Here is a 27,415-nt window from a genome sequence, read left to right as displayed (position 1 = left end):
ATACGTAGATAATTTCCTAGATTGAAAGGACATATTCATATTTTGCTGCTATACGTTTGTTTAGGTATAGTATGGTAATTTCTTCAAGGTAGCACATGCATATAATATTGTGATTTTTACTTAATATAATTCTCTATCAAAATAATAATAAATGAAATGCAGAAATACTTATTTTTGGAATTGTTATTTAATTCGTGTCCGAAGTTAAATTTTTTGCAAGTAAAACCACTTTGGGAACAACTTTAGACATATATATGTGCCACTAAAGTTGCAAAAATTTGTGTTAATTAGAGTTTGACAAACTTCAAATATTTTTTATCTACAACATGGTCTTGTGAACCAAAAATTGAACATTTTTTTTCTTAAAAGTATGATATGATTTGTCGAGGCCAGCTTTATTTTTAAAGAACTTGTGGTCTTGACAAAGTTTTATAGATGTAATAACTTGCTAAATTCCACGTGTGAGAAAGATTAAATATACCCATGAACATTGCTAGAAAAATCAAATATACTCATATATGGATTAAATTATAATTAATTTTTAAAATTTCATTAGACGAAAAGAGTATTTTTAGGTCATTTATATAACGATAGTATATATATGAGTCATTTTTATAATAAAGGGATATTTCAGTTCTAAATCACAAAATGTTGCTACCACAAATTAAAAAAAAACTCATTTTGCAAGTGCTAAGAAAAGAGAAGAAAGATTGAAAAGATAATGAAGGGAAAGGTTTAAAAAAAAAAAAATTAAAAAAAAAAACTTTTTAAAATATTCGAAATATTAATCTACGCCCCAAAGTTTTTAATTACTCTAATCAAACCCACTTTTCATTTAATCCTCTTTGACTAAGTGAATATCACCAAAAACAAAATGGAGACTTATTTGACACCTTTTATTTAACGGAAAGGCTCAAAAATACCTCTAAACTATTGAAAATAGCTCATATTTACCCTTAAACTATATTTCGGCTCAAATTTACCCATCCCATCAAACTATTGGGTCAAAAGTACCCTTCTTATTAACGGAAGTTGTTAAATGTCATGTGGATGCCACATTGTATGCCACATAAGGCCCAAACATTTCCCACTTCCACGTAGACTAATAATTTTCCCCTAATATCTAATTTTCCCCCAATACGATTTCACCCATTTCCCCTAATTTTCCCCTCATTTCTCCATTTCCCTTAGAAATGATTTCACCTCACCCCTTTCCTCTCATTTCTCGGCTAGGGTAAGAAACAATTTCACAGATTTCTTCATTTCGTGGCTGGATTTCGAAGTTGACATAGATTTCGAAATGATGTCGGAATCTTCACTTGAGAAATCGTATGCAAGAAGATGTCATTGTGGTCTCAATGCTTTAAATTTGACGGATCTGATTTGAAATCATTTATAAGGAAAATGGCGAAATGGGGGGAAAATTAGGGGAAATGAATGAAATCGTGTCTTAAGAGAAATGAGGGGAAAATTAGATATTATGGATTTTATTAGTCTACGTGGCAGTGGAACCCTGTTGGTGCTTATGTGGCATCCACATGACATTTAACAACTTCCGTTAATAAGAAGAGTACTTTTGACCCATTAGTTTGACGGGAAGGGTAGATTTGAGCCGAAATATAGTTTAAGGGTAAATATGAGCTATTTTGAATAGTTTAAGGGTATTTTTGACCCTTTTCCGTTTATTTAATTATCTCTCGTTTCTCATTCCAAATCTACTTGCACTTTTCTCTCTCTCATTCGCCAGTCTCCAAAATCGGGTGAAGTTCTTCGAGAAAAGGATCAAAATCGTCCTTTATGTTTGAGTTAAGAATCAAAGTAGTTTTTGTCTTTTAACATGGAGCATTAATAGTCCTCCTTGTTTCAAGAATTGGTACACTTTTAGTATATTTCCAAACATCTGTCTATTTTTTAACAGAACCTTTCTTTGCACGTGAGAAAATATAAACCTGATAATTTTGTTTTCACCATTGCAAATCAAATCTTGTTGTCTTCTTCAATAAATCTGTTTTCACTTGGTGAAAATCAGATTTTCCCCTTCTTCTCCGTAGATTCATCCTTAATTCCACAACTTTGATTTTCCTTTTATACAAACAAAAATAAAAAAATTGAAGGAAATTTTGAGCTACTTGAAGGAAATTCCTTCCAAGAATCACTACAAATATACATATAGTTATTTTAGTATTTATAAAAACAAGTGACAAACTAGTTGTATGTTCTTTTATAATTGTACTCATCGTAGGATTTTTTTTTCGAATCTTGCCAACGCTAACAAGTCTTTTCATTGTAGATTGTCATTTTTCCTGTACTTTTCTTCTGTCACTCTTCTTCTCTAATATATATACGATATAAGTTGATCCATTTTTATATTAATCTTTCTACCAAATTACATGTACAAAATACATGAATTTGCAAAAGCAATAATAATGATCAAAAAACTAATCCACCATAAGTAGGAATTGACTCTCTGTCATTGGTGTGCCTTAACAACATGGCTACGTTGCTTCCAAGAATCGACTAAGCTTTAATAAAATTTAGAATAAAATTTTGACTATAGGGTTTGATCGAAGAAGAAAGGGAAGAAAAAATAGAATTGATTTGATAAGGAATTTGGAGGGACAAGAAAAACTGAGTTTTGGGGGAAACTTTCTCATGGTGCAAAAAAAAAATCCCGTTAAAAAATCAAACGGAATTTTGAAAGAATACTAAATATGTACTATATGAAGGAATATTAGTGATCTATGCTAACTTTGATTCTTAACTCAAACATAAATTATGATTTTGATCCTTTACTCGAAGTTCTTCAATTCGGACCATGGAAGCTTGAATTTGGTATTTGTCTGTTCATAATATACCTTTCATTTTCTGTTTTCTGCAATTGGCGTTTCCATCTTCACCATTTTTTAGTTTTGTGTAAACTCCTATGTGTGTGCTTTGAATTTCATGTAGGATTTTATTTTATCTCACTGTTGTTTTGGATCTTCTCCGTCGAATTTGGATTTCTCTGTTTATTTGCTGAATTGGGGCTTCTCATGTGTAGTTAAGTGATATTTTTGGAAAACGTCAATGTTGAAGCTTTTGAATTTGTGGAACTCGTTTAGTTATCTTCATGTTTGTTTGTGTAGGGTGAGTTTTTGTATGTGTGGAACTCTATACAAAGTTCAGTTTTCGTTTGTTATTGGCCAGTATTATTGTGATGATGACAATTAATCTTGGTTTGGATTCCACACCTCCCATTACTGAGATTCTCATTAAATTTTTCTTGCTGAGAAAAGTTATTCTGAAGCTATTTAGGTTTGTGATTGTATAAAATAAGGTTCAAACCTATTAGTAGTATTTAATTTAGAAGCTGGGTAGAGAGGATGGGTAACATTAGAAACTACATTTCCTTAATATTCACCTTGAATATCGGTTATCTATTGTTAAGTAGAACTCATGGGTATTGTTGTTAAATTCTTTGGTTAATTGTGAAAAAGAGAAGAGTACTTGTGCTTTCATTTGGGATTTTTTTACCATGTGGCTTGGTTTTAGTATCAAAACAAGGTATTCGTGTCTTTCAGCATGAAAAGTGAACAAGCACAGCTTCCACTACCAAGTATTCTTTTTCAACATCTAACAAATAGTTGTTAAAAGAAATTTCAGCATCTTTAAAATTTGTTTCAATTTTTTCCCAACGGTTTATATGGGTAGGTTGAGTTTTTTATTCTCATTGAAAGGTTTATGACACACGAAATAGAAGTTTTGTTCAGAGAGGGGTGATTTTGGAGCTCGAGTTACTGATTTTGTTGCTGCAAAGGCGGTTGATGTCAATGCCAAGGAACAAGTCCATGTCTGTCATTAATGCAGGGTCTTGTAGTTACGCTGCTCGAGGTTAGTGTATTAATTTTTTCACTTTCACTACAAAAAAATGTGTTAATTTTTCAATTTTTTCACTATCTCAAATCAGCCATTGTTCTGACTGCCCACCCTTTATAGGATAACAGTTTACACTTACGGAATTATCAAAGTAAATTATGGGCAAGATGCATGCAAGGTTGGTGATGAGGGTGGATTCACTCCAAATGTCCAGGATAACATGGAAGAGCTAGTTTCACTGGCAAGGTCACTTTCTTTTTGGCCTTGCAGTTCATTACACTATTTTATTTTCGAAAGATATGGCTTTCTCATTGAAAAATTGGTGTAGATCAAAATTGACATGGATTTAGCAGCATCTGAGTTCTTGACAAAGAGTGCCAATATGATCTCAATTTTAAGAAACAACCAAATGATGGAACACATGTATTTGATACTCAGAGCCTCTGTGAACTTTATAAGGAGTTCAATGATTTTGCTATTGTATCTAGTGAAGATCCATTAGACCAAGATGATAGGAGTTCATGGGCAGCACTACGATCTTCAGTTGATAATTAACACGTTGGTGACTAATCCAAAGAAATTGCGAAGCAATTCAGAAAAAGGTATGCAATGCATTGTTTTTTGAAGGGAAGGGCTTTTGCCTTTAAGCAACATACAAATTTTTGTAGCTAAGTTGTCATGTTTCATCCTTTGGCATATTTCTGTTTTAAAATGCATTGTTTCTCGAAGTTCAAAAATTTAATGCACGTAAATCAAAGAAGCAAAGTGAAGTAATATTAATTGTCTGCCTTTGAGTTGATCGATATTTATAAGCAAAGTAGCCTCAAATACATTGAGAGGAAGAGCCTTAAAATGGTGGTGCATCACTTTGGAATTTCCAAGTCTTTCCTGCTAGAAGGACTCCTTAGAGTATTTAACTAGTACGGGTGTGACTTCAAATATTTGACTCTTCAGTGCTCACATGCACTTTGTTTCACGTATAGTTCTATTCAATTTCAATGATCTTTTCTAATAAATGTTGAATTTACTAGGAGTGGACAAATTAACATATTTCTCTATATTGTTGTTTGCTTTAGAGACTGAAGTTGTTCTGGAATTGCTAGATAGAACCTTGTTGTTCTGGAATTACTATGTAGAACCTTGAATTTTAAAATTTGATGTTAAGTTGAGGTTCAAGTGGAGTTTTTGAGGTGTGTGGAGAGAAAACACTATGACATGATCTCTGATCTATTTTATAGGACATGATCTCTAATACGAGTATTACATGTCCTGCAGAAGGTAATAGGAACCTTGTCTCATACTTGATGATGACGAGTCTTATATTGAAGAAGGCCATAGGATAAGTCTTAACTTGTTAGTATTTTTGTTTTATACCATGTTATCCTATTCTTGTTTGTTTATTTAAGGGTAACATAACATTTTCTTTAGGCTTGCACCAGGAACTTAAGTTGGTTAACATGCCTCATATTTTTTGTCCTTGTATTTTTTTATGCATGTCTTTCCAGAAGAAAATAGTGTGTATGCCATGCTATTGAAGTCATTTTGTCTGAAAGCTAGTAACTCAGATGTTTCTATGTGCTGTTAATCTTCCCTCATAGACAAAATAGGGATGGGCATTTCCCGATCTCCAAGTTGGGGTGTTGCATATACTCATCTATAGAAACTACAAGATTTGTAGAATGTGTTATGTTTCTGATCTTTTATAGAAACTATTCTTTTTGTCAAAACCCTAGATATTTGAGTACTTCTAATATAGTATATATCTTGGAAACCAACTAAACAAAACAGAGGTTTATAACAGTACTGTAGTACATTACAGTTTTTCAACTAGGTGGCTACATGTATTCGGTTAGCTAGCTTCAGTGAAGTGTGTGCTATTGCAAAGCATCTTTAGTACAGTTGACAGCAAACTTCTCTAGCAAATTACGTAATGCAAAAGCTCAGACCTAATTTGAAGTTGTTAAGCAATGTGTCTAAAGTACCTTCTTACTACAAATTGACGTTGAAGACCAGAATACTCCTTGAACTGCAATATGCAGAAACTGAAACGTAAATTTTGTGTTAGTTTCCTTTTCGCTGAATTCAGTAGGAATTGAAACAGAATCGGAAAATGTATTCCCCACAGATTAACAAGCAAGGCTGTTATTATGTTCTTTTGGTTTAAAGAAAGTCTACGGTAATACTTCATGATTTAATTAAATCTTTGTATTTTTTAATTATGAAATATTTTATTGATATAATTATGATTATAAATGTATTGGTTTAATTACTTGATTAAATTGAAGATTAGTTGTAGCTTAATTATATAAACTACAACCTCTACCAAAATTGAATACTAAAATGAAGCACTAAAATTTTATAAAAATAATTGGCGTAGTATCAACCCTAACGAAATCAAAATAGAATTATTTGTTGAAAATTCGAAAGTTAAAATCGCCGCTATTCAACTGCAACTGCAACAAATTAATTGCGGCATACTAGTCTCTGAAATCGTTGTAACGGCAAATAGTAGTGGGGGTTTACCTAATTTGTAATTTTAACATAATGGTGGTTTGCAATTGTTTTCGAACTTTTCAATAACACGCATTTATTTTAAGTTTTTCAACAATCGTGGGTTGTGTGTTTCATATCAAGCAAAACAAAATCAATTCGATGGATAAATGATATTTGGTAATCTAAAATCTACAATAAGAGAATGAAACCGAGAAGAAGTTAAAAAAAATAGATATTATAAAAATATTGTTGAGTAGTGAATAGTCTTCCCGAAGTTAATTAATATCGGCTATAAATAAGTTAAAGAAAAATGGGTACATATTAAATTTCGTGCCAAATAGGGCACGCGTGAAGTTTTAAATAATACTCTCTCTATGTTCTTAATTACTTATCTATTTTTCCTTTTTTAGTTGTCCTTAACTATTTGTCTATTTTTTTCTTTTCTAGTTATCCCTAATTACTTATCCATTTTGACAAATCAAGAAAGGACAACTTTTTTTTACCTTTATACTCTCAATTAATTACTTTAAAAATGATAGAACTTCTTGAAAATCTTAATTTTTTAATTCACCCACTTCATAATTAATAGAGGTAAAATGATAAACTCACTATGTCAATTATTGTTTTTTAATAGGTGTGTCAATTCAAAAGTGGACAAGTAATTAGGGACAGAGGGAGTAACAATTAGGAAATATGTTTTTGATATATTGACTAGCGGTTATAATTATTTTTGATCCAGTGGTCAAATATGTTAAAAGTCTTATGATATGCTACGGAGTAATATATAATGTTTCCTTATTTTTTCATATTTGATCAGATAAATTTTTGGAGAACATTTTCTCTAAGAATACAGATCGCTTAAAAATAAGAAAAATCATTTTCTTAAGTGTCTGTGTAGAAAGCCATTGGTAATTGAAATTGTACAACCTAGTTTATTTGTTATAGTGTAATTACAAATGTATTATTTAGTTGCACAAGTGTAATCATAAGTATAAGCATAAAATTATATTAAGTTTTAAAAATGAAAAATGATCATCTAAAAAAATCTATATTAAACAAATAAAAGTTTTTATGACTAAGGCATCCAGAAGATGCTTTAGTAATTGAATCAACCTGGAAGTTCAACTACAGAAGATGCTTTAGTAATTGAATCAACATGGGAGGGTGATAAACTTCAACCCTCCCCATCAGGGGCGGACCCACAGGGGTTCACCCGAATCTCCTCGATAAAAAATTACACTGTATATATAAGATAATTTTTTTGTATTTATGTGAATATATATATCTTGAACCCTCTCAATGACAAGGAAAACGAGATAGCCTAGCGGCAAGTTCATTCAAAACTAAGCATGACGTCCAGGGTTCGAATCCCCTGACTAGCGTTTTACTTTTTTAGTTTCAGTTTTTTTTTTTTTTTAGTTCCAGTTCCGTTTTTTATGTTTTTTTTTTTTTATATTATTTTTTATAAAACATGCTAAAAGTGTGGTTTTAAATCCAAAAGAATTCAAGGTCCCATTCCTTGAAAAAAAAATTGTTGGCTTATTTAAAAAATATTAATTTTATTATATAACTAGTTATTAGTATGTATATGGTTTATATCTTTGTATGAAAAGTGAGTATTTATTATATAGCTTGGCAATTATTGTTATAAGTTAATATAAAGGTTAACCATTTGATGCAATACAATACATTTGTTCTTGTTCTCAAAAATCTCATTACTATATAATAAGTTTCAAATAATTTACTTCAAAGTTTTAAAATATAAGACAAAGTTCTACTTTCATTTAATCAAAAGCTTATAAATTTGAAAATAAAATTTATTATTTCCTAATGTCATGATTGTGTAAGGAATTAATTAATTTTTAAATTTTAATTGTAACTTTGTAATACACATAGTAATAATTTTTTAGTGGATATAAGAGGATTTTTGTGAAGAATTAAAATTAATTAGAACTTAAGATGGCGAAATAAAAATTTGATATTATAGAAAAGAGATTTAATACATTCTTAAGTCACTATAAAGGAAAAGAAGATTATATTTTTTTTGTATTAAAAAAACTTTAAAATGATATTTTATTGTATATAATATAGAGTCTACAAATTATCATAAATATAAGGTTTTATTCTTCTTTTGTTTAGATTTTAGTTTGAATTATTCAAATGAGTGGAAAAAAAATAGGTTAAGTTTTTATCTCTAGTTAATTAGTACATATACCTACCCCATAGGTTATATATATATTAAACTCAATTGTTCTAAATCATTTAATTTTACTTGTCTATGAAAATAAATATTGAATGAAGTAATCTTTAGAAGAATAACTTTATAGCTTTGCATCTAGAAAGGGGATAAAGGAGTGAATTTTGAAGAAAAAAATACTTGAATTTAATTTATTGTTATCTTTAGTTTAAGAGTTTTTCACTTTAGGGATATTTGTTATTGTCTCATTTCACTACATGTTTATTTAAATCGAAGGATACTAATATTTAAGTACATGTTTTTCCTTCTTCTTTTTTTTTTTTTTGCCAAGAAATTATTTCCTATTATTTGGATTTGAATTTGTGAGGCATTATTGCCAAGAACTTTCAGTCACAAATGCGTGTGTTTGAAAATGTTGTGATACGAAAGTGACCAACCTCAGTGACTTGCATTATAATGAGGTCGAAATCGCTTTTAATACAATAATTTTTTATAATAGAGTGTTTGTGACGATTCACTGTCTAATTTTAATTCAAATTCAGTAGCAATATTATGGTATTTTTCATAATAGTTGCATATTATTCCACATGAATGGAAAGTTCTACATTTGTGAATGAATTATTGAGTTTTTTATAAGACTTTGGCAATCCTCCTTTCTTTGAATTAATTTTTGACGGTGAATTAGGCTGAAACTTAGGGTGTGTTTTTTATGAATTATTGAGTTCCAATTTTCTCATGTTTGGTAGGGTTAAATGTTTGAAAAATGTTTTCCAAATCAATTCATTTTCCTCAAATTTAAGGAAAATGACTTCCCTTCAAAACTTAATAAAAACATTTTCCAAAACTCTCTTCCAACTTCAAATTACAATTACATTTTTGTTGAAAAAATCAATTTATTTTGTCCCTACCCTCAAACCAGCCCCCCAACCACCCCCTAAAAAAAAATAAATTAAAGCTTGTTTTTAAATTCATTTTTTTTACCCCACCCTCACCCCTACCCCCACCCCCTCCCAAAAAAATATTAAAAATTATTTTTAAAAGATATTTCTAATTTCAATTTTTTATTTTTTTTCCCCCCACCCACTACCCTTGCCCTCCCCCCCCATCAACCCCCCTATCAACCCCCCAACCCCCTTCAAAAAGAAAAAAAAATTAAGTTTGTTTTTAAAAAATATTTTCAACTTCAAATTTTTATTCTTTCATCCCGATCCTCGAAACCCACCCCCACCCCCCACCGCAAAAAAAATTGAGTTTGTTTTTAAAAAATATTTTCAACTTCAAAATTTTATTTTTCACCCCTACACTCGACCCCCCCCCAACCCACCCACCCACCCCCTACTGCCACCCCTACCCCCAAAAAAAATTAAGTTTGTTTTTAAAAAATATTTTCAACTTCAAAATTTCATTTTCTTCACCCTACCCTCGACCCCCCCACCCCCTACCCCTACCCCTACCCCCCACCCCAAAAATAATAATTTTAAAGTTTGTTTTTAAAAAATATTTTCAACTTCAAAATTTCATTTTTTCACTCTACCCTTGACCCCCCCCCCCCCCCCCAAAAAAAAAAAATTAAGTTTGTTTTTAAAAAATATTTTCAATTTCAAAATTTCATTTTTTCACCCCTTCCCTCGACCCCCCACCCACCCAGCCCCCCACACCGCCCCAAATAATTCTAAGTTTGTTTTTAAAAAATATTTTCAATTTCAAAATTTCATTTTTTAACCCCTACCCTCGACCCCCCCACCCCCTACCAGCAACCCCCCCCCCCCCAAAAATAATAATTTAGGTTTGTTTTTAAAAAATATTTTCAACTTCAAAATTTTATTTTTTCATCCCAACCCTCGACCCACCCACCCATCCCCCACCCCTACCAGCCCCCACCAAACAAAAAAAAATTTAAGTTTGTTTTTAAAAAATATTTTCAACTTCAAAATTTCAATTTTTCACTCCTACCCTCGACCCCCCCCCCCCCCCTCACCCACACCTTACCAACCCCCCCCCCCCAACCCCAAAAAAAATTTAAGTTTGTTTTTAAAAAATATTTTCAATTTCAAAAATTATTTTCTACTCTAGTAAAAATAAAAGATATTTCTCAAAAATATTTTTCATTCATAAATCAAACACTAAAAATCTTTTCCGGAAAATATTTTCTACTCACCAACCAAACATGAGAAAATAAGTCAAAAATCAACTTGTTTTCCAGGAAAACATTTTCCATGGAAAACATTTTCCTTCATACCAAACACACCCTTAATTTAACAGTTCATGTGTGGTTGATGAAAATGCTGATTGTGTTGCCTGCCTGATTCTTGTGGTGCATAAAGTGATAATTCATGAGTATTAATTTTGGCTGATTTGAAGTGTTTCTAAGTCAAAATAGTTTTTTAAGCACTTTTGAAGTGTTTAGATAAATTTTAAAAATACTTTTAAGCACTTAATTTTAAGCTAAATGATAAAATAAGCCAAAAGACATAAGTTAAAATTTTAACTTGTGATTTTTGGCTCATAAATCAAAAGTTAAAGTCAATCCAAACGAGCTCTAAGCCAAACTCTTACCTTATGTCTACGAGGTTCTAAATCTATATATATAGTGACGGAGGTAGAATTTTTAATAAGGGGTTCAAAATATGAAGAACTAAACACATGAACTAATCAATGGGGGGTTCGACATCTACTATATATACACATAAAAAATGATTTTAACCTCTGTCGAAGGGGATTCGGCTTAACCCCTAACAGAATTTTGCCACTATATAGACCAATTTTGCACTTAAATAATATCAAGAAAAACAAGAGGTTTATACCATTCTATATCATATATTTTTTATCATTATATAATTCTAAAAGTAAAAAAAAAAAACGTAATTAAAGAGAGAGAAAAAATATTTTTAGAAGTGTAATTGTATCAAGGAAGGAAGAGAAAAAAAAGGGGGGAAAATAATGTTACCAATTATAGTTGTAATTGAAAATCAAAAAAGTAAAAACAACAAATTATGAATCACATAAAATCAGCCCACTAAGCTAAAAAAAAATAGGTAAAAAAGTCGTATAATATTTGTAATTAAAATGATAATGTTATAACTAAAAAGAGTAAATTAATATTATGTAAATTAAAGTCTTAAATTGAATATTCTAGTAATTTTTTCATTAATTATATTATGGCAAAAGACCAAAGGAAAATTACATGTTATAGTCCGAACTCAGTCACATAAACGAAAATAGTAGTTAAGTTGAGAGATTTTATGTGTAATGAATGAGTTTTTTAATTTGAATCTCTCATAAAATCCTACACAAATGTTTGACGAGCATTCAAATTAAATCAACACCTAAATGATTTTTTAAAATTTGAATGCTCGTCAAACATCTTGTGTAGGAAACTTTTTATCTTTCTTTAAACATTTATTTCAAATGGATGTAATTTGTAATACGTATCACAAAACTCATTTAGGTGTTGATCATTCAATTATCTAAGCATCTTCTTTATGTCTCCAAGACTAAAAGACATTCAAAAATACTATATTTAATGTATAACTAGTTACTGGTACGTGTCTCCAAGACTAAAAGACATTCAAAAATACTACTTTCATAACTAGTTATTGGTATGTGTCTCCAAGACTAAAATACATTCAAAAACTATTTTTATTGTATAACTAGTTACTGATACGTGTATGATTTATAGTTAGTTATTGGCCAATATTTTATTATAGAACTTGGGAAAAGTTGTTATAAGTTAATATAATGTTAACCATTTGATGCGATATAATACATTTGTTCTTTTTCTATAAAAGCTTATTATTATATAATAAGTTTTAAGTATGTTAATTCAAAATTTTAGAATATGACACAAAGTTCACTTTCATTTGACTAAAAACTTATAAATTTGAAAATAAAATTTACTTTATTCCTAATGTCATGACTATATAAGGAAATAATTAATTAGTTGAAATCTTAATTATAACTTTGTAATACATGCATATAGTAGTAATTTTTAAGTGGTTATAAAAAGGATTTTGTGAAAAAACAAATTAATTAAAATTTGAGATATTAAAATAAAAACTTGATATCACGGAAAAGAGATTCAATGCATTAATGCATTCCTAAGTCACTGCAAAAGAATATAGAGTTTTTAAAATATTATAAATAAAAGGTTTTATTCTTCTTTTAGATTTTAGTTTGGATTGTTTAAAAAACACCCTCTCATTTCTTGGATTTCTTTCCATGTGAATTTCTGAACAATTATATTTGTGCAATTATAAACTTTCAGTTACGAGTGCACATGTTTGAAAGAGTTGTTGTCTAGGGAGATGTTGACTAATGACCTAAAAAATGTGTGACGTTTGGGAAGCATGAGCAACTCTTCACGCACGAGATTGCAATGATAGGAGATTGACCGGTCGTGATGAGTGATTAACCTTAATGATTTGCATCGAAATAAGGTTGAAATCACTTTCAAGACGGTAACTTGCCAATAACACGTTATTTGTGACGATTCATTAAGTATTTTAAATCCAATTTTATAGTATCAATATTGTACACGATTTTTTCCTTACAAGCACATTATTCCTGATAAATGGAATGTCTCGCATCAATAAAACCGAAAAGAAATTGAGACAATCAAAATGATGTTGAAAAGTCTAATTAATTTTAATTATACATCATAGAGTAATCAGAAACTTGATATGATACAATTTTTTAAAATAATCGTCCTCGATAAATTACTTCAATTTTCTAAGACACTTGGTATTATTATGGCTTCATAATCTAACAAAATCCCTATTAATACTCTGGTTAACATGTACAATTAAACCATCCTCCCAATTCCAACTACCAATACAATATTCCCCACATTTGTCTATTTCCCAAATTCACCCGGTTCAGTTCTGTTATTTCTTTTCTTTTTTTTCCTTTTTCCTCACTGAACCGGTCCATGTTACTAGGCTCAACAAATGTAACTGGATTTTTTTGGCTTCCATTAACAAACTTTTTAGAGCTTTTTCCCATGAGATCTATTCATAAAGTTGTGTAAATAGCGGAATTTTTTATAAAATAAATTGTAATAATAATACGAAGAAAAAATGGCTGGAGGAGATGCAAGTTCAAGGGAATTAGATCAAACACCTACATGGGCTGTGGCTTTGGTTTGTGCTGTTATTGTTCTTATTTCCATTTTATTGGAAAAGGTTCTTCATAAAGTTGGACAGGTAATTTTTATTTAGGTAACAAGTTTTTTTTTTTAAAATGTTGTGGTCCTAGGAGATGTTGTTGAAAGGAGGGCGCGAATTTGAATTAATCAAGCCAATAATTTTGAATTGGATTACTGAAGATTTGGACACGTAAAATGACGTGTTCAAATTACACCATGACCTCTAGCCAGGGGCAGAGAGCTAGAAGGGTGGAAGGGGTTCATTTGAATTCGTTTCGTGGGAAAATGATAACTAGAAAAATAAAATAATTATGTATATACAGTAGATGATGAATGTCTTGGTGAAAATTAATTGGTTACGTTCTTGTGGATACAGACATTTGAGAGGAGACGAAAAAGTGCATTGGTGGAAGCATTGGAGAAGATTAAGGCTGGTAAATTAAGGGCTTTTGTAATAATTATTGAATTTGGGGGTTTAGTTAATTAGTGATTTCCTTCCTTGACAATGGATTATTTTTTGTTTGTAGAGCTTATGGTTCTTGGTTTTATATCGTTGCTTCTGACGTTCGGACAAAATTACATATCGCGAATATGCATACCTGAAAGGGTTGCAGACACAATGTTGCCATGCCCTGCCCAACAACACGCACGTTTGGGATATGGAGGAGGACATCATGCACCTGGACAAGGTCATCATCAACCACCTGGTACCGGAGAAGCTCATCGAAGGCTTCTATCAGACCATAGGATATTAGCAGCTGATAGTCCTGCAGAAACCTGCAGGCCGGTGAGTACCTTTTTGAGGATTCATATAATCGACCCCAGCTTGACTTGGGATTGAAGCGTAGCTGTAGTCTATATACATTAGTATTTACTTTAACATGTTGTAAAACACTAGGTGATTCTTCCCATCTGTCTTAGCCTTGGTGGACAGAATTACTTGGTACATGTTGTTGGTGGGAAGTGGCAGGTATACCGTCGAATTAGTCGAGGTGAGCACAAGCTGGCCCAGATACCACAATTATCAAAAAAAAAAAGTTTGTTACCTATAGCTATCTTTTAGGTGACCTGATTGTGTATTATGTATGACAAGCCTTACTTAGTTGGCGTTTGAACCCCGTTTTCTGCTTCTATAAAGCTTGACTTATTGGTCACAATATTTATTTTGATTTAGTTCAAGAAGGTTCTAGACTTATATTTTGAACTCGTTATTCGTTTTGTTTAGATTTCTTGAATAAATGTTACTCGAAGATTTACAGGCTAACAGTAACCACATTGACAGGGACAAGTTCCACTTATATCCACCCATGGTTTGCATCAGCTGCACATTTTCATATTCTTTTTAGCCGTCTTCCACGTTATTTACAGTGCCATAACAATGCTGCTCGGAAGATTAAAGGTGAGATTTTTTCGGCATTTTCAGTGTGACAAGCACAAAAGTTAACCGTGGACACCCTTGAAATATTAATTCCAGTACTTATGCGCTTGTACTAAATACTTGAGCATTACTTTAGAGGCAAGAAATGATCATTCTATTTCAAATATGCAGATTCGTGAGTGGAAGGAATGGGAAAGGCAAGTTGAGCATGAGTATGAAGCATCCAATGGTATGGTGTGAAATCTTCATGATTTAATTCATTTTGCTTTGTCTTTGGCCTAATTTTACGCAGGCACGAGAGAGTTAATGAGGTAATTTATTGTCAGGAAAGCCTAATCTTGAAATACTATAGAAGCATGTTTGGACTTTGGTCTGACTTTTAGGATATCTATGTGATTTAAGTGTGTGAATTTCGTGTTTTGAATGCGATCAGTGAGTTGAGAAGAATTTGTCGGCACCTATGAACCTATAAATACTCCTTTGAACTTGTCATTTGGCAATCGAGTTGCAAAGAGTGCTGAAAATATAGGGAGATGGACCACTTGGTTTCTAATTTCGTGGTGTCAAAAGAACATTAGTGTCTTTGCATGAAAGTAATACTTGGCTGTGTGGGCAATAGTGGAACAGGGATTACAGAAATCCGATATGAGAAGGATATTTTGGCAAAGAAAAGGAAAAAGAAACAACGAGCCTCACTCTCATCCATCAAGATTTGGATGATACTATGTTTGAGAAGGTGGCCACTGCAACCACCTCAAACGAAGCTTGGGAGGTTTTGCAAAATTCTCTCTAATTAGTAGACAAGGTCAAGAAGGTAAGGTTTCAATTCTCAAGGGGTAGGTATTTTGGAGCTTTGAAAATGAGAGAACTCAAATGAAATTTGGATTATTGTTCAAGGGTGAAGGCCTTGTGAATAAATTGAAGAGATATGGTTCAGATAAAGTAGAAGTCGTTCATGAAGATCCTTCGTTCCTTGAGAAGAGCAACTTCGAAGGATGAATGAGGTGAAAAGATCCACAGAAGATGTGGATGAGGAAGAGGAAGATGTAATTGTAACAATCCAACAATGAAGAGAAAAACCAATAATCATCAAAAAGTCATGGTCATAACTGGAAGAGGAAGCAGTCATAGTTACTAGTGTAAAAATATGACACCACTCGAATCAAAAGTTAGATCATAGGGGGAGAATTTATCAAGTCCATTTAATCAGACCATCAGTTCATTCCCCAATCAATGTGTACTCTAACCCACTCTAACACTCCATCATTCCCAGGCTCAACTGGAGTGTGGACCAAGAGTCCAAACGAGGATGGACCTGGCTCTCATACCATGTAAAGATACAGTATCTGGGCTTAACTCAACCCCAAAACTAGATCATGAGGGGAGGGTTGCCAAAGTCCATATACGCGGACCATCAGTTCATCCCCAACCAATGGGGGATTCCAACCCACTCTAACAACTAGCAAGAAGCAAATAAAAATAGGTGACAAATATCAATATGAATGCTATAATTTTCATAAATTTGTTTATTACTCATGAGAGTGTCATAGTAATATTGAAGAGAGACAATTTTGTTGCTAACACCAAAGGAGGACGATAAGGATACTTTTAGTCTATGGTATTTTGATAGTAGCATCAAGCAAGAACTTGAAAATTCAACTTTAGAAGTTGTCAAGTTGAAGGCTGCATAGAAATATGGAGATAAATCTGATGTATGATTTTCTTGATAAAGTTGAAGATTTTCGAAAAATTGAGATCAAGGACTTGTAGTTGAAAAGAAACTTCAAGATTAAAGGGAGAGTTGAGAAAAATTATTCTTGAAATTTCGTAATTATTAGGTGCATGTTTGGTTCTATCCATGTGACTCTTCTGCTCTTGTCTTACGATATGGTGAAGTTCATATAGTTATCCTCTACTATTGTTAAATTTTGTGAAGACCAAGCACTCAGGCAAAAGTGATTAAGAATTAGTTTTCATGTTTATACAATATCTTTTACGTTTCACATTTAACCAAGAGGGATTTAATCTATATTTCTTATATGACATTTCTATGCAGATGCCTCAAGATTCAGGCTTACCAAGGAGACATCTTTTGTTAGGGATAATACGAGTTTTGGAACCACCCCAATCATTTTCTACAGTGTAAGAAAAAATTAAAGCATCTGCCTTCTGCTTTTATTTGCATATTTTTCAATATTTTGGGAAGAATGGGGTCTTTGATAGGTTTGCCTGTGATATTAAGAGCCTGTTGTTTTTCAATTTAAAGCTTCAATGAGTTTCGTTCTATAACGAATTTGATATGATTTTCACATTCTTCTAGCCATCCTCGCCATAAGCATGGAAATCACATTTGTGTGTTCTAGTTAAAAGAATGCCATCTCCTAAGGAAAATTTGACCTTAACTTTTGTGAGTTAGAGACTAGAGAGGTTGTTTCCGATAGACCCCAGAAATTAGGGGGGAATTAGTTGGTGATATAGTAATATAACATGGAATGTAACAAGTGAAATGTTGTATTACAACCATTGTTGTTTCTTCTTTTCTAACTAGTTCCCCAAAATTTGCAGGTGTGCTTTTTTAGGCAATTTTTCAGGTCAGTTAGGAAAGCTGACTACTTGACCATGCGCCACGGTTTCATCACGGTGAGGTTCACAAATTGAAGGTTTCAAATCAAATTATGTCTTTTATAGGACAGAAAAATATATCTAGTTTTATTGTTTTCCTCTTGTTGCAGGTCCATTTAGCACCTGGAAGTAAGTTTAATTTTCAAAAGTACATAAAAAGATCCTTGGAAGATGATTTCAAGGTTATTGTGGGAATCAAGTACGTGTCTTTCGACTAAAACTGAAACAAATTACTCAATCTTCTCAGGTTTTGATCATGTGCTACTTTGTACTAGCTAGAGGTATCTAATTATTTATCGTCGTTGTTATACATTTGCAGTTCATTGCTATGGTTTTCTGCAGTTGTTTATCTTCTGTTGAATGTCCACGGTAATGTTAACGACCTTGATACATATTATCTCTAATTGTAAAAAAAAACTAGCTCTAACTACCAATACAAATACTGTCCTTTCAGGATGGCAAGCTATGTTTTGGCTGTCCATACTGCCTTTAGTTGTAAGAATTTCATTTACTTGTTTTCCATTTCGTTAAAGTTTTGAAGAAAGAACTAACCACTGGATTGGTTAAAGATAATCTTAGCAGTTGGCACAAAACTTCAAGCAATTATAGCTCAGATGGCTCTTGAAATTCAAGAAAGACATGCTGTAGTCCAAGGCATACCTCTTGTTCAAGTTTCAGATAGAAATTTTTGGTTTGGAAAGCCCACTCTAATTCTTCATCTTGTCCATCTCACCCTCTTTCAGGTACTCATTTCTTGCTTTCTCCGCCTCTTAGACTCTCACACACGTCCCCTGTATGTGCATCTTAGAAAAATAATAATGAGTGATATAAGTAAGGTTGTATATAATCTGGGTAAACACAAAGGTATAGAGGAGACAATCAATGTGGAACTTGTTTGAACTTGGAAGCAAATATTAAGCTTAATCGTTTCCTTTATGTGATGCAGAATGCTTTCGAGATAACTTATTTCCTTTGGATAACAGTAAGTAAACTTTTTCAATCTTTCTTTTCAATTCCTTCATATCTACTACTTCGTTTAACATAATGGCATACCATGCTCTGCAGTATGAATTTGGGCTCCATTCCTGTTTTCACGATAATTTTTACCTCGCCTTATTGAGAGTTGCTATCGGGTAATTGAACAAATACTTATCTTCAGTGTGTTAAGTTTTTCAAGTGTCATAACAATACTCTCAATTTATCTGATGAAAAGGATGCTTTGTCAGGTTAGGTGTTCAGATTTTGTGCAGCTACATTACACTTCCACTGTATGCACTTGTTACCCAGGTAACTCTTTTTCCCTTATGTTGCAGATTCATTATGATTAGCTAACAAAACTAGTTTCATGGATTTACTACTACTAGATAACTCTGTGATCATACATGAAATTAACTCGTGATTTGACGTTCATGGAGGCTAACCATTTGGATGTTCAATGAGTAGATACATCCCATGCTAGAAGTACAAAACATGGTGAACTGATTTGTTTTCATTCATTTGGACATTCTAGATGGGATCAACCATGAAGAGATCAATATTTGATGATCAAACTTCCAAGGCACTAATGAATTGGCATAAGAATGCAAAAAAGAGGAGACCTACAAAGCCTGGACCAATAGAAACACGAAAATTAGGGAGTCCAGGGGAATCACCTGAAACTTCCCCGAGTACAAAAGGTGGTCTCGGATCAAGAAGAAAAATGTCTCAAGTAGAGCCGTTGTCCTCTAATCAGACAGCCAACATTGTTGCTAGCGTTGACATTCCAGAGGAAAAGCCTCCCGCGAACCCTGACCTACTTACAGGTCTTTGATTGACACAACAACAAGCAGAGATAACTCATGTCTCATAGAAAGGAAAAAATGAAGAGTACATACATACATTGATGTTGAAATGCCATAACCTGTGCTGGAGATTGGCTGTGTCATCCAGTTTCTCTGCACACCATTGCAGAAAAACTAGCTCTTGGTTCCAAATTCCAGATTGATGTTAAATTTTGTAAACTCCATTTGTACTATTATGTATGCTTGTGTAATGAAGGCTATAAAAAACATGTTATACTTTAAAAAGTGCCTAGGTATACACATTTTGAGTATCAAATCTCATGTCATCACTGTTTTACCAGCATTAAGGTCTCATAGTGTACTTACATACCTAATTCCACTAACTGCAAAATGGACCAAATTGATCTTCAACTCTTAACTCTCTCTCAACTATAAAGCTAGTTCCATCTTGAGGGGCCTATATAGTCAAAAATTTCTGTTGCAATAATTTGATGAAGCAATAGACAGTCCAATGGCAACTTCCTACTCTAAGTAGGAAGAGCTTTTTGGATTTGAAAACAAAGCAGAACCAACATTGTTGACAATTCATATTTACTGCAGCAGCCATAAGAGAAGACTTCATAATGGTCAGTGTTGGCCTCTGCACTCACCCCGGCGACGGGATATTTCAATAATCAAAATTTTTTAAACTGAAATTTCTATGAATAAGTCAGTCACAGGCTCAAAATTGTTTCAGATTCATTGTGAACAAGCAAAAAGGGCACTCCAAAATGTAGAAGAGGGCCATTCGCCCTTTTAAAAATATTTTACACAACTTAACCAACCAGAATGGCCTATAGAAAGAAAACTAGCAAGGACAACATTCTAGAAAGTATGTCTTCGGAGAATATAGGTAAGGTCAGTCTACAAAATCTTCCATTTGCGCTCCATGGCATTCGTGATCATTGATATGCAGTATGCAGCACTCAACGGATAATCTGAAACTGCAAGATACATTAGATGATTAGACTAGGTTCAGCTGCAGAAATAATGCAATAATTTGCCAAGACGATTTTTCAAGTAGTGAAAGCAGTGTGGACCTAGTTGAGCATTTACATAGAATATACATGCATGGCGCCAATAACTTATCAAACTTATCAGTATACCAAGACGAGTTTTCATTTCCAGAGGATGTTTTAAAAGCATCAAGTAGGTTAAGATGCAGTTGAGAGCCCGCATATATTTGCTTTCAGAGTTTGACAGGCTGACACTGAACCAAACAACTCATAGGGAGAGAACAATCTCCCCCTTTACTAGTTTTGTATGAGTATGGCATATACTAGAATAACATGATCAAAAATCAAAGATTATGTTCAACATTCCAACCATATCTACATTCTACAGCGGTCGCAACCTATAATTCTCATTTGCCAAAGTCATAAGTGACTCTCGAGAAGTCCTTTTAATCTACAGGAAGATTAATCTTACCCTAGTGTTATCAATTGAGCATACAGGCACAAGTAATAGATGTTCGCATTCCTACGTTAATTACTAGCCATGCAAATCAAGAAAAAGTCAGAAGAATCAAATGACAGCACTCTAATTGGAAGAATTAGCTTACTCGACAAATAATCTTCAACATAATCTTTATCAATTTTCCCATGGGCCATAGCCCCAACCTGCATATGTCAAATATCAAGTAAACTATAACTTCACACAAAATGTAGTTGTCTATAGAAAATTACACTAGAACATACCACAAAAACAAGGTTCGTGTCATTGTTGACGCCATTAACATAGTCCTGAATATCCACCAGCTTCTCAGAACTATGAGAGAAGCCTGATGCATAAGCGAAGTGGGGTATTAGTCAATTGTCAAGAACATTCCATTAGAGAAGGAAGGGACTAAAACAGAAAAACTATTCACCTATCTTCCGACAGTCGATGGGTAGGTACTGTGTAACAGGGTTTTTTATAACACGCAACAGTTTCTCTCGCTTACCAACAGCAGTTATGCTCAGCTTTTGTAGCAGCTGCACTGAAATTGAAGCAACATCAGAAAACAGAAAAATTAGACAGATCACATATAGGAATAAAGGCATGAAAAGGGATGAGTGAAGAAATTTTGCTCAAGGTAAATTAACTTACACATGATGCCAGCAAATCTCTTAAATGTCCTAGGGATACGAACATGAGGTTTTACTTCAAAAAGGACACCTTTCTCAGTCCTCACATACAAAGCTTTCAGTCGCCCAGCTTTATTTACTCGGCTATCTAAAATTGAAAGCATTGCCTGTGAAAGGAAAGAAGAACTCACATAAACATTTTAGGAAAAAGGCGAATGAGGATTTTTAACTAATTGCACCACCTCATAAAGCAATCGTGAACTTTGTGCGATAATTAAATGCAAATGGAGTTGGTCAACATGCAACACAATTCCTTTTTTTCATTAGCTTTGCAAGGAATTAGAACTTATTTCACTTACATACTGTACTGAAAATGGATGGAAGCAGTAATTCTTGTCCCAAAAGGAGGGTAATAGGGCAAGTAAGGACTTTCACAGGGGTGCCTTGGACATCAATTAAAATGTTCACATCCTAAAAGCCCCAAGGTGCAATCAAGCAAATATAGTAACATCTAATCTTCCTGCTTTCTCCCTCCCACTAGAAGAAGATCTAACAGTAAGGAAGGAAAATCTCGTGTTCTCCTAATCTATTAAACTTTTAACAACTGCTGCTTATAGTTTTTTCTCTTTCTATTTCAATAAGAAATTATATACTAAAGAAGAAGCCCAGCTCGGCACTGCAATTCCATCTATGCTCCCCAGTTCCAATACACACTCAGAATCTGAACCGGAAATAAGTATAATAGAAGCAAGATCAAGTTGATGAACTGACTCTACAGAATTAACTCTGAGCAAAAATGTGGAAGGGAAACCACAGCCTAATCAATCCATATCTGCATCTCTCATGTAAGGTATTGAGAAGCTTTTGAGAGAAATAAAGAAGCTGACATAGAGGCATCAAGCCACAGTTGATATCGTCAAATGTATAAATCAAACAATGCAGCATAGAGAGTGAGCCTGAGTTGCGCAGAACCAGAGGTGGTCGGTTGAGAAGGCATCTGATTTCCTATTTGTTTTATTCTCCTTTTGACAGTGGCAGAAACTTAAACTTTAAGTGTCAGTTGGGTAACTAAGCAATAAAACAAGCTTAGCCCACTTATCCATAGTCCTAATTTTGTTATGTTCTCTAGACTTTCAGTAGAATTTTCGTTTTATCTCTTGGGACAAAACAACTATTATAGATGGACGGCATAAATTAGATGCTGCCTTGATTGCAAAGTGGATGGTAGAATTGAATACGTGGACTCTAGAGTGAATAAGCAAGATTATGCCTAAAGGCATATGACCATGATGATTGGGAAGATGGCATTTGGCAGAAGAGGATAAATGGATAAAATTTAGCACAACTATGTTGAGATTCCTTTCTTATAAACAAAAATGACAGAGGAGAGAAACTAGATAAGGCATATGACGATGATGATTGGGAAGATGGTATTTTGTAGAAGAGGATAAATGGATAAAATTTTGCACAACTATGTTGAGATTCCATTCTTATAAATAAAAATGCCAGAGGAGAGATACTAGAGACTTTTGTTAGGCAAAGAGATCCATAGTGCAAATGAAACTGATTTTGGTATTTCTCATTTACCTTTGAAGTACACATATGATGTCCCCACTTGTATAGATGAGTGCGCAAATAACATGTTTGAAAGAACTCTAAAATTGTTGTACACATCTTGTATCTAGAAGTTTTTACTATTATTTATGAGAAGAAGCTGCTTTGCATCCTATTCATGTATTCAACTGAAACAAAATCTAGGAAAGGGTAAGGGAATATATGGACTGAACAGACTAGGGTGAGCTCATTCCTAATTTCATATTCTCTTTTCTCTTTCTTGTCCAAACCAAACTCATATTGTACCTTAGAGAAACAGAAAGCTCCACTAGAGAAATCAATGAATAATCACTAATAAATATATTATCAAAGAGCTATTAAAATGACTACTTGCCGATTTCGTGGCCAACTACCAGATATCCCTCTCCTTGTCATTATTTGACATACTTTCACTTGCAGGACTCAATACCTGACCAGGACATTCCACCACCCATCTCCACAAAAAGTTGACAGAAGTTTGAACCATCAACTTCTTGCTGGTTACTATTGATCTATGGCCCACATGCATGCAGATAGTGTCTCAAACGACAAACACTTAAATCTGGAGTCTACAGGAACACCATTGTGTTCATACTATAGGAATATTGGGCAACAAGATAGGGCAGGAGTTCCAAAGTCAACTAACCTGATGCGCAATATCAGGCCGATAATCAGAAGGGTTCCGACCATTCTTCTTCAGAAAGTTAGAGTGTTCATCAGAATTCAGAAGTTGGTACGTCTGCATCGACAAGAAGAAGAGATCATTACACATAATAACTTCAACTTCTTTTATACATGGTGAAGGGAAGGATGAGCATTATATGTGATGCTAAAGATAATAATAAGATGAGCTAGTGGGGTGTTGGATAACATCATATAATACTGATAAAGCTACAATCTTCTTCTAAAGTAGACATTCTCAAAAGCTTTGTAATCAAAACCATAATAAAAGTAGAGGAACAAAAATGACACTTGCAAAGATAGAGACAGACCTTTCCAATTTTAGCAATTTCAAGAGAAGCTCTTTCAATGATGAAAATTACACCAGCTTTATTGGTTTGATCAGCTGCAACAACAGGAATGCCAGATAGTAAATCTACAACTCTTTCAGCTGCCTCCGTGTCTGCCACAGTGTGTTCTGTCTTCACTCTTTTCGTTGATTCCTCCTCTTCCAAAGGTACCTCAATTTCTTCTTCTTTATCATAATTCTCTCCTTTCTTTTTTCTCTTCTCCCCTTTTACTTTGTACGCACGCACCATTCTTGTCACACGTAGAAGTAGCTCAGTACTTCAGGGAAGCAAAAAGATTGTCAATTATACATCTGATACAAAATCACCAATATATATGCTATTGCACTAAGCACCACTAGCAATTATGAAAAAAAAAAAAAACAGATCCACAAGCAATTCCAGTTCCATGGTTGTTTTTCATACTCTCTTCCTTTCAATTTGTTTGTCTTGCCTTTAACCCGTTCGTTTAATTCAAAGTTCCCACCTTTCCGCAAAGTTCCAATTTCTCAGACTCCATGTCAAATTAAAAACACACAAACAAATATTGAAACAGAGGGATAATTATTTTTCTTTTGGTGAATGCCCAAATGAAAAGTTTTGCTATAGTAATTACAATATGGCATATTAACACACTAAAAAAATTAGTTTTTGTTGACACGAGCTTAACTAAAAAAATAATTTTTCAAACTCTAAAATAACCTACAATACAAGTAAACATGAAACTACTAAATAAATCATGACATTTTTCGTTCATAAATTACAATTTTTTGTGCATAATAATCAAACTTTGTGAGATAGAGGAAGATTATATAACCTGTAAAACAAGATTATTACTTGGAATTTGTTCAAAAATAACCTAACAGACTTACCTATAAACTTTGCTGTCGAAAAATTAGATGAGGCGCAGAGAAACTTCAATTCTGTCTGCGTTAGCTGCAGATGAGGCGAAGAGAAGAAGAAGCGCTTGAGATATTTGGGTGATTTTGTAATTGGGCTTGGGCCCAACTCTTACCAATGGGTAAAGAGGGATTAATATGGATTAGGACTCATGGGCTTGGGCCCCTATCGTTTTTGCTCCTCTACTCTTCTTTTTTTCTTCTTTCTTTCGCTACTTTTTTTTTTTTTTTTTTACTTTTGTTGATTACTCTTTTTGTTTTAATTTATGTGAAACAGATAAAATTTTGAGTCAATTAAATTTTTTATATATTTTAAGTTTTTAATTATTATTATAGTATGTTTTATATAATTTTCACATAATATATATGTTATTACTTTGATCAAATTTATGTGACACAAATAAAATTTGAAAAAATTAATCAAATATATTATATGTTTTTTTAAAGATATTTTAAGTTTTTAATTATTGTAATTTCTTACGTAGTTTCCACATAATGTTTTACTCCATTTTTGTCCCTATTTAGAGAGTTAGCCAAATTTCTTATAAGGTTTTTAGATTTTTAAGTTGTTAATTATTGTGATCTATAATATCTTTTACGTAATTTTAAGATAATATATATATTAATTTTTTTGTTCTGATTTTATGTAATATATATGAAATTTCGATATTCAATCAAAATTTGTGAAAGGTTTTAGATATTTAAGTTAATTATAGTGATTTATAATACTTTTTATGTAATTTTCAGATAATATATACTCTTACACCCTTTGTCCAATTTAGACAGCATGGATGAATTTTTTAGCATAAAAAAAGTAATTATATGTTTTTCTTGATATTTTTAATTATTAATTATTGTATTTTTATATAATATTTTTTACTTATTTTACGTTAATTATTATTATTATTATTTTATATTTGATTGTACCCTCCAAATCCACCAGGAGATTCATATCCTTGATTGTACCGTTCAGATGACCCCCTTCAAGTACTAGTGTTATAACCTATTTCCTCATATTATTCCAGTAAAATGACAATAGTCACACCTTCTCTCTTTGTAGTTGGTGTTTCCATGATTATAACTTTGAGGTTTATTAATGTGCATGGCAATTGGATTAGATTTGTCAATAACATTGACCATAAAGAGTGCTTTCCAGAAGATGGAGAAGGAGAGAATGCACTCACAGCCTCTCTCTCATATCACCTGCCAAGGCACAAGCAACAATAGAATGAAATCGTTCAAAAAGGGTACGATATCAGGTTTTGAGGGGAGCTAAGTGTTGGATTTCATCCTCAATTATCATAGCATAGACTTGGTTTAAGGAAGGAGTAGCACCTTTCAAAAGAATTTCTCTATGAGCTTGATCATATATAAGATCGAGTCAGTTAAACCACTCAAAAACTGAATTAATTAATCTCATATGATAAAAATGATCTACATATTCCTTCAACTCAGGGCAAGCACGGCTTGGTGCTGGCACTACAACATCATATTCAGATCCAATCAACCTGATTGAGATTAAAGTTGCGCCTGATGGACCAATGTAAAAAGGATCGTTTTAATTTGATCGATCTTAAGAGCTGCCATTGTCGAGCTCTAGCAACCAATTAATTAAAGTCGTTGTGGAAGTCTACTCTCGCTGGCTTTGATACAATGTGAAAACTAAGCTAAGGAACTCAGAAAAGGCATCAACGGCCTTTTAGCAAGATAAAATTTAGAGAGAAAAAAGATAGATTTTATTTAGGAAGAATCATCTCAACTGAGATCTATACAATCAATCACTTATTTATAGCATCTCTCATCTTTCAATTCTACTAAAAAATATCTTCCTAACTTAGACTGCGCACAATGAAATACACTCAATATAACCGTGGTGCAATTAGTTTGTAACTAACTCTTCAATGAATCAAGACTTCTTTATGAACCAGGTACATTCTTGCTACATTTGCTGCATACTTCAACAGAACTAGTATCATTTTTGTCCACGAAGGAAAAGGTACACGCAATATAATATTGTGTACAAGATAATTTAAGCATTTAATTACTCCTATAAAGTAAAGTCTTAAATAACTAAACTACTCTTTAATTTAAAGTTAATTTAAAAAAACACACAATGCATTGGGCCCACCATTAGTTTGAGTCGACAAACAAAATCTTAAAATAATTACGTATAACAAAGAAAGAGAAAATTAAGTCTTGTTTATTAATGCACACAATATTATATGTTAACTTTTATTTGTTACTCTAGCATATTAAGAGATTGTTTTTTTCATATTTGGGCTTCAATATTAATTATTTATTCTTTAAAATTATTTTTTAAAAGTCAAAATTATATATAATTA

The 27,415-nt window shown here is 32.7% G+C and overlaps 3 protein-coding genes across 3 annotated transcripts in view; 1 reads left to right on the top strand and 2 right to left on the bottom strand.

Annotated features, from left to right (window-relative positions):
* LOC125838794 (psbP domain-containing protein 5, chloroplastic) overlaps nt 1-27,415 on the bottom strand; it is a 222,491-nt gene that overhangs the window by 138,506 nt on the left and 56,570 nt on the right. The window lies entirely within an intron of this gene.
* Nucleotides 13,377-19,543, top strand: LOC125838789 (MLO-like protein 9). The gene is made up of 15 exons (XM_049517826.1): nt 13,377-13,746; nt 14,065-14,122; nt 14,216-14,475; nt 14,971-15,087; nt 15,238-15,295; nt 17,123-17,208; nt 17,632-17,706; nt 17,799-17,887; nt 18,008-18,057; nt 18,143-18,183; nt 18,258-18,431; nt 18,635-18,670; nt 18,754-18,821; nt 18,915-18,975; nt 19,199-19,543. The coding sequence occupies exons 1-15, from the start codon at nt 13,621-13,623 to the stop codon at nt 19,496-19,498; spliced, it is 1,599 nt and encodes a 532-aa protein (XP_049373783.1). The 5' UTR covers nt 13,377-13,620; the 3' UTR covers nt 19,499-19,543.
* LOC125838795 (uncharacterized) lies at nt 20,135-24,453 on the bottom strand. Its single transcript, XM_049517832.1, has 7 exons — nt 24,160-24,453; nt 23,814-23,906; nt 21,597-21,741; nt 21,376-21,486; nt 21,206-21,288; nt 21,070-21,127; nt 20,135-20,452 (listed from the first exon to the last, which is right to left on the bottom strand). Exons 1-7 carry the CDS (start codon nt 24,424-24,426, stop codon nt 20,373-20,375), a joined length of 837 nt encoding a protein of 278 aa, XP_049373789.1. The 5' UTR covers nt 24,427-24,453; the 3' UTR covers nt 20,135-20,372.

This window comes from Solanum verrucosum, unplaced genomic scaffold, assembly GCF_900185275.1.
Source record: "Solanum verrucosum unplaced genomic scaffold, falcon-dt-bn FXZP01000182.1, whole genome shotgun sequence".
Lineage (NCBI taxonomy): Eukaryota > Viridiplantae > Streptophyta > Magnoliopsida > Solanales > Solanaceae > Solanum > Solanum verrucosum.
The sequence above is the reverse complement of the archived record's forward strand: the minus strand, read 5'-3'. Positions and strand labels throughout refer to the sequence as shown.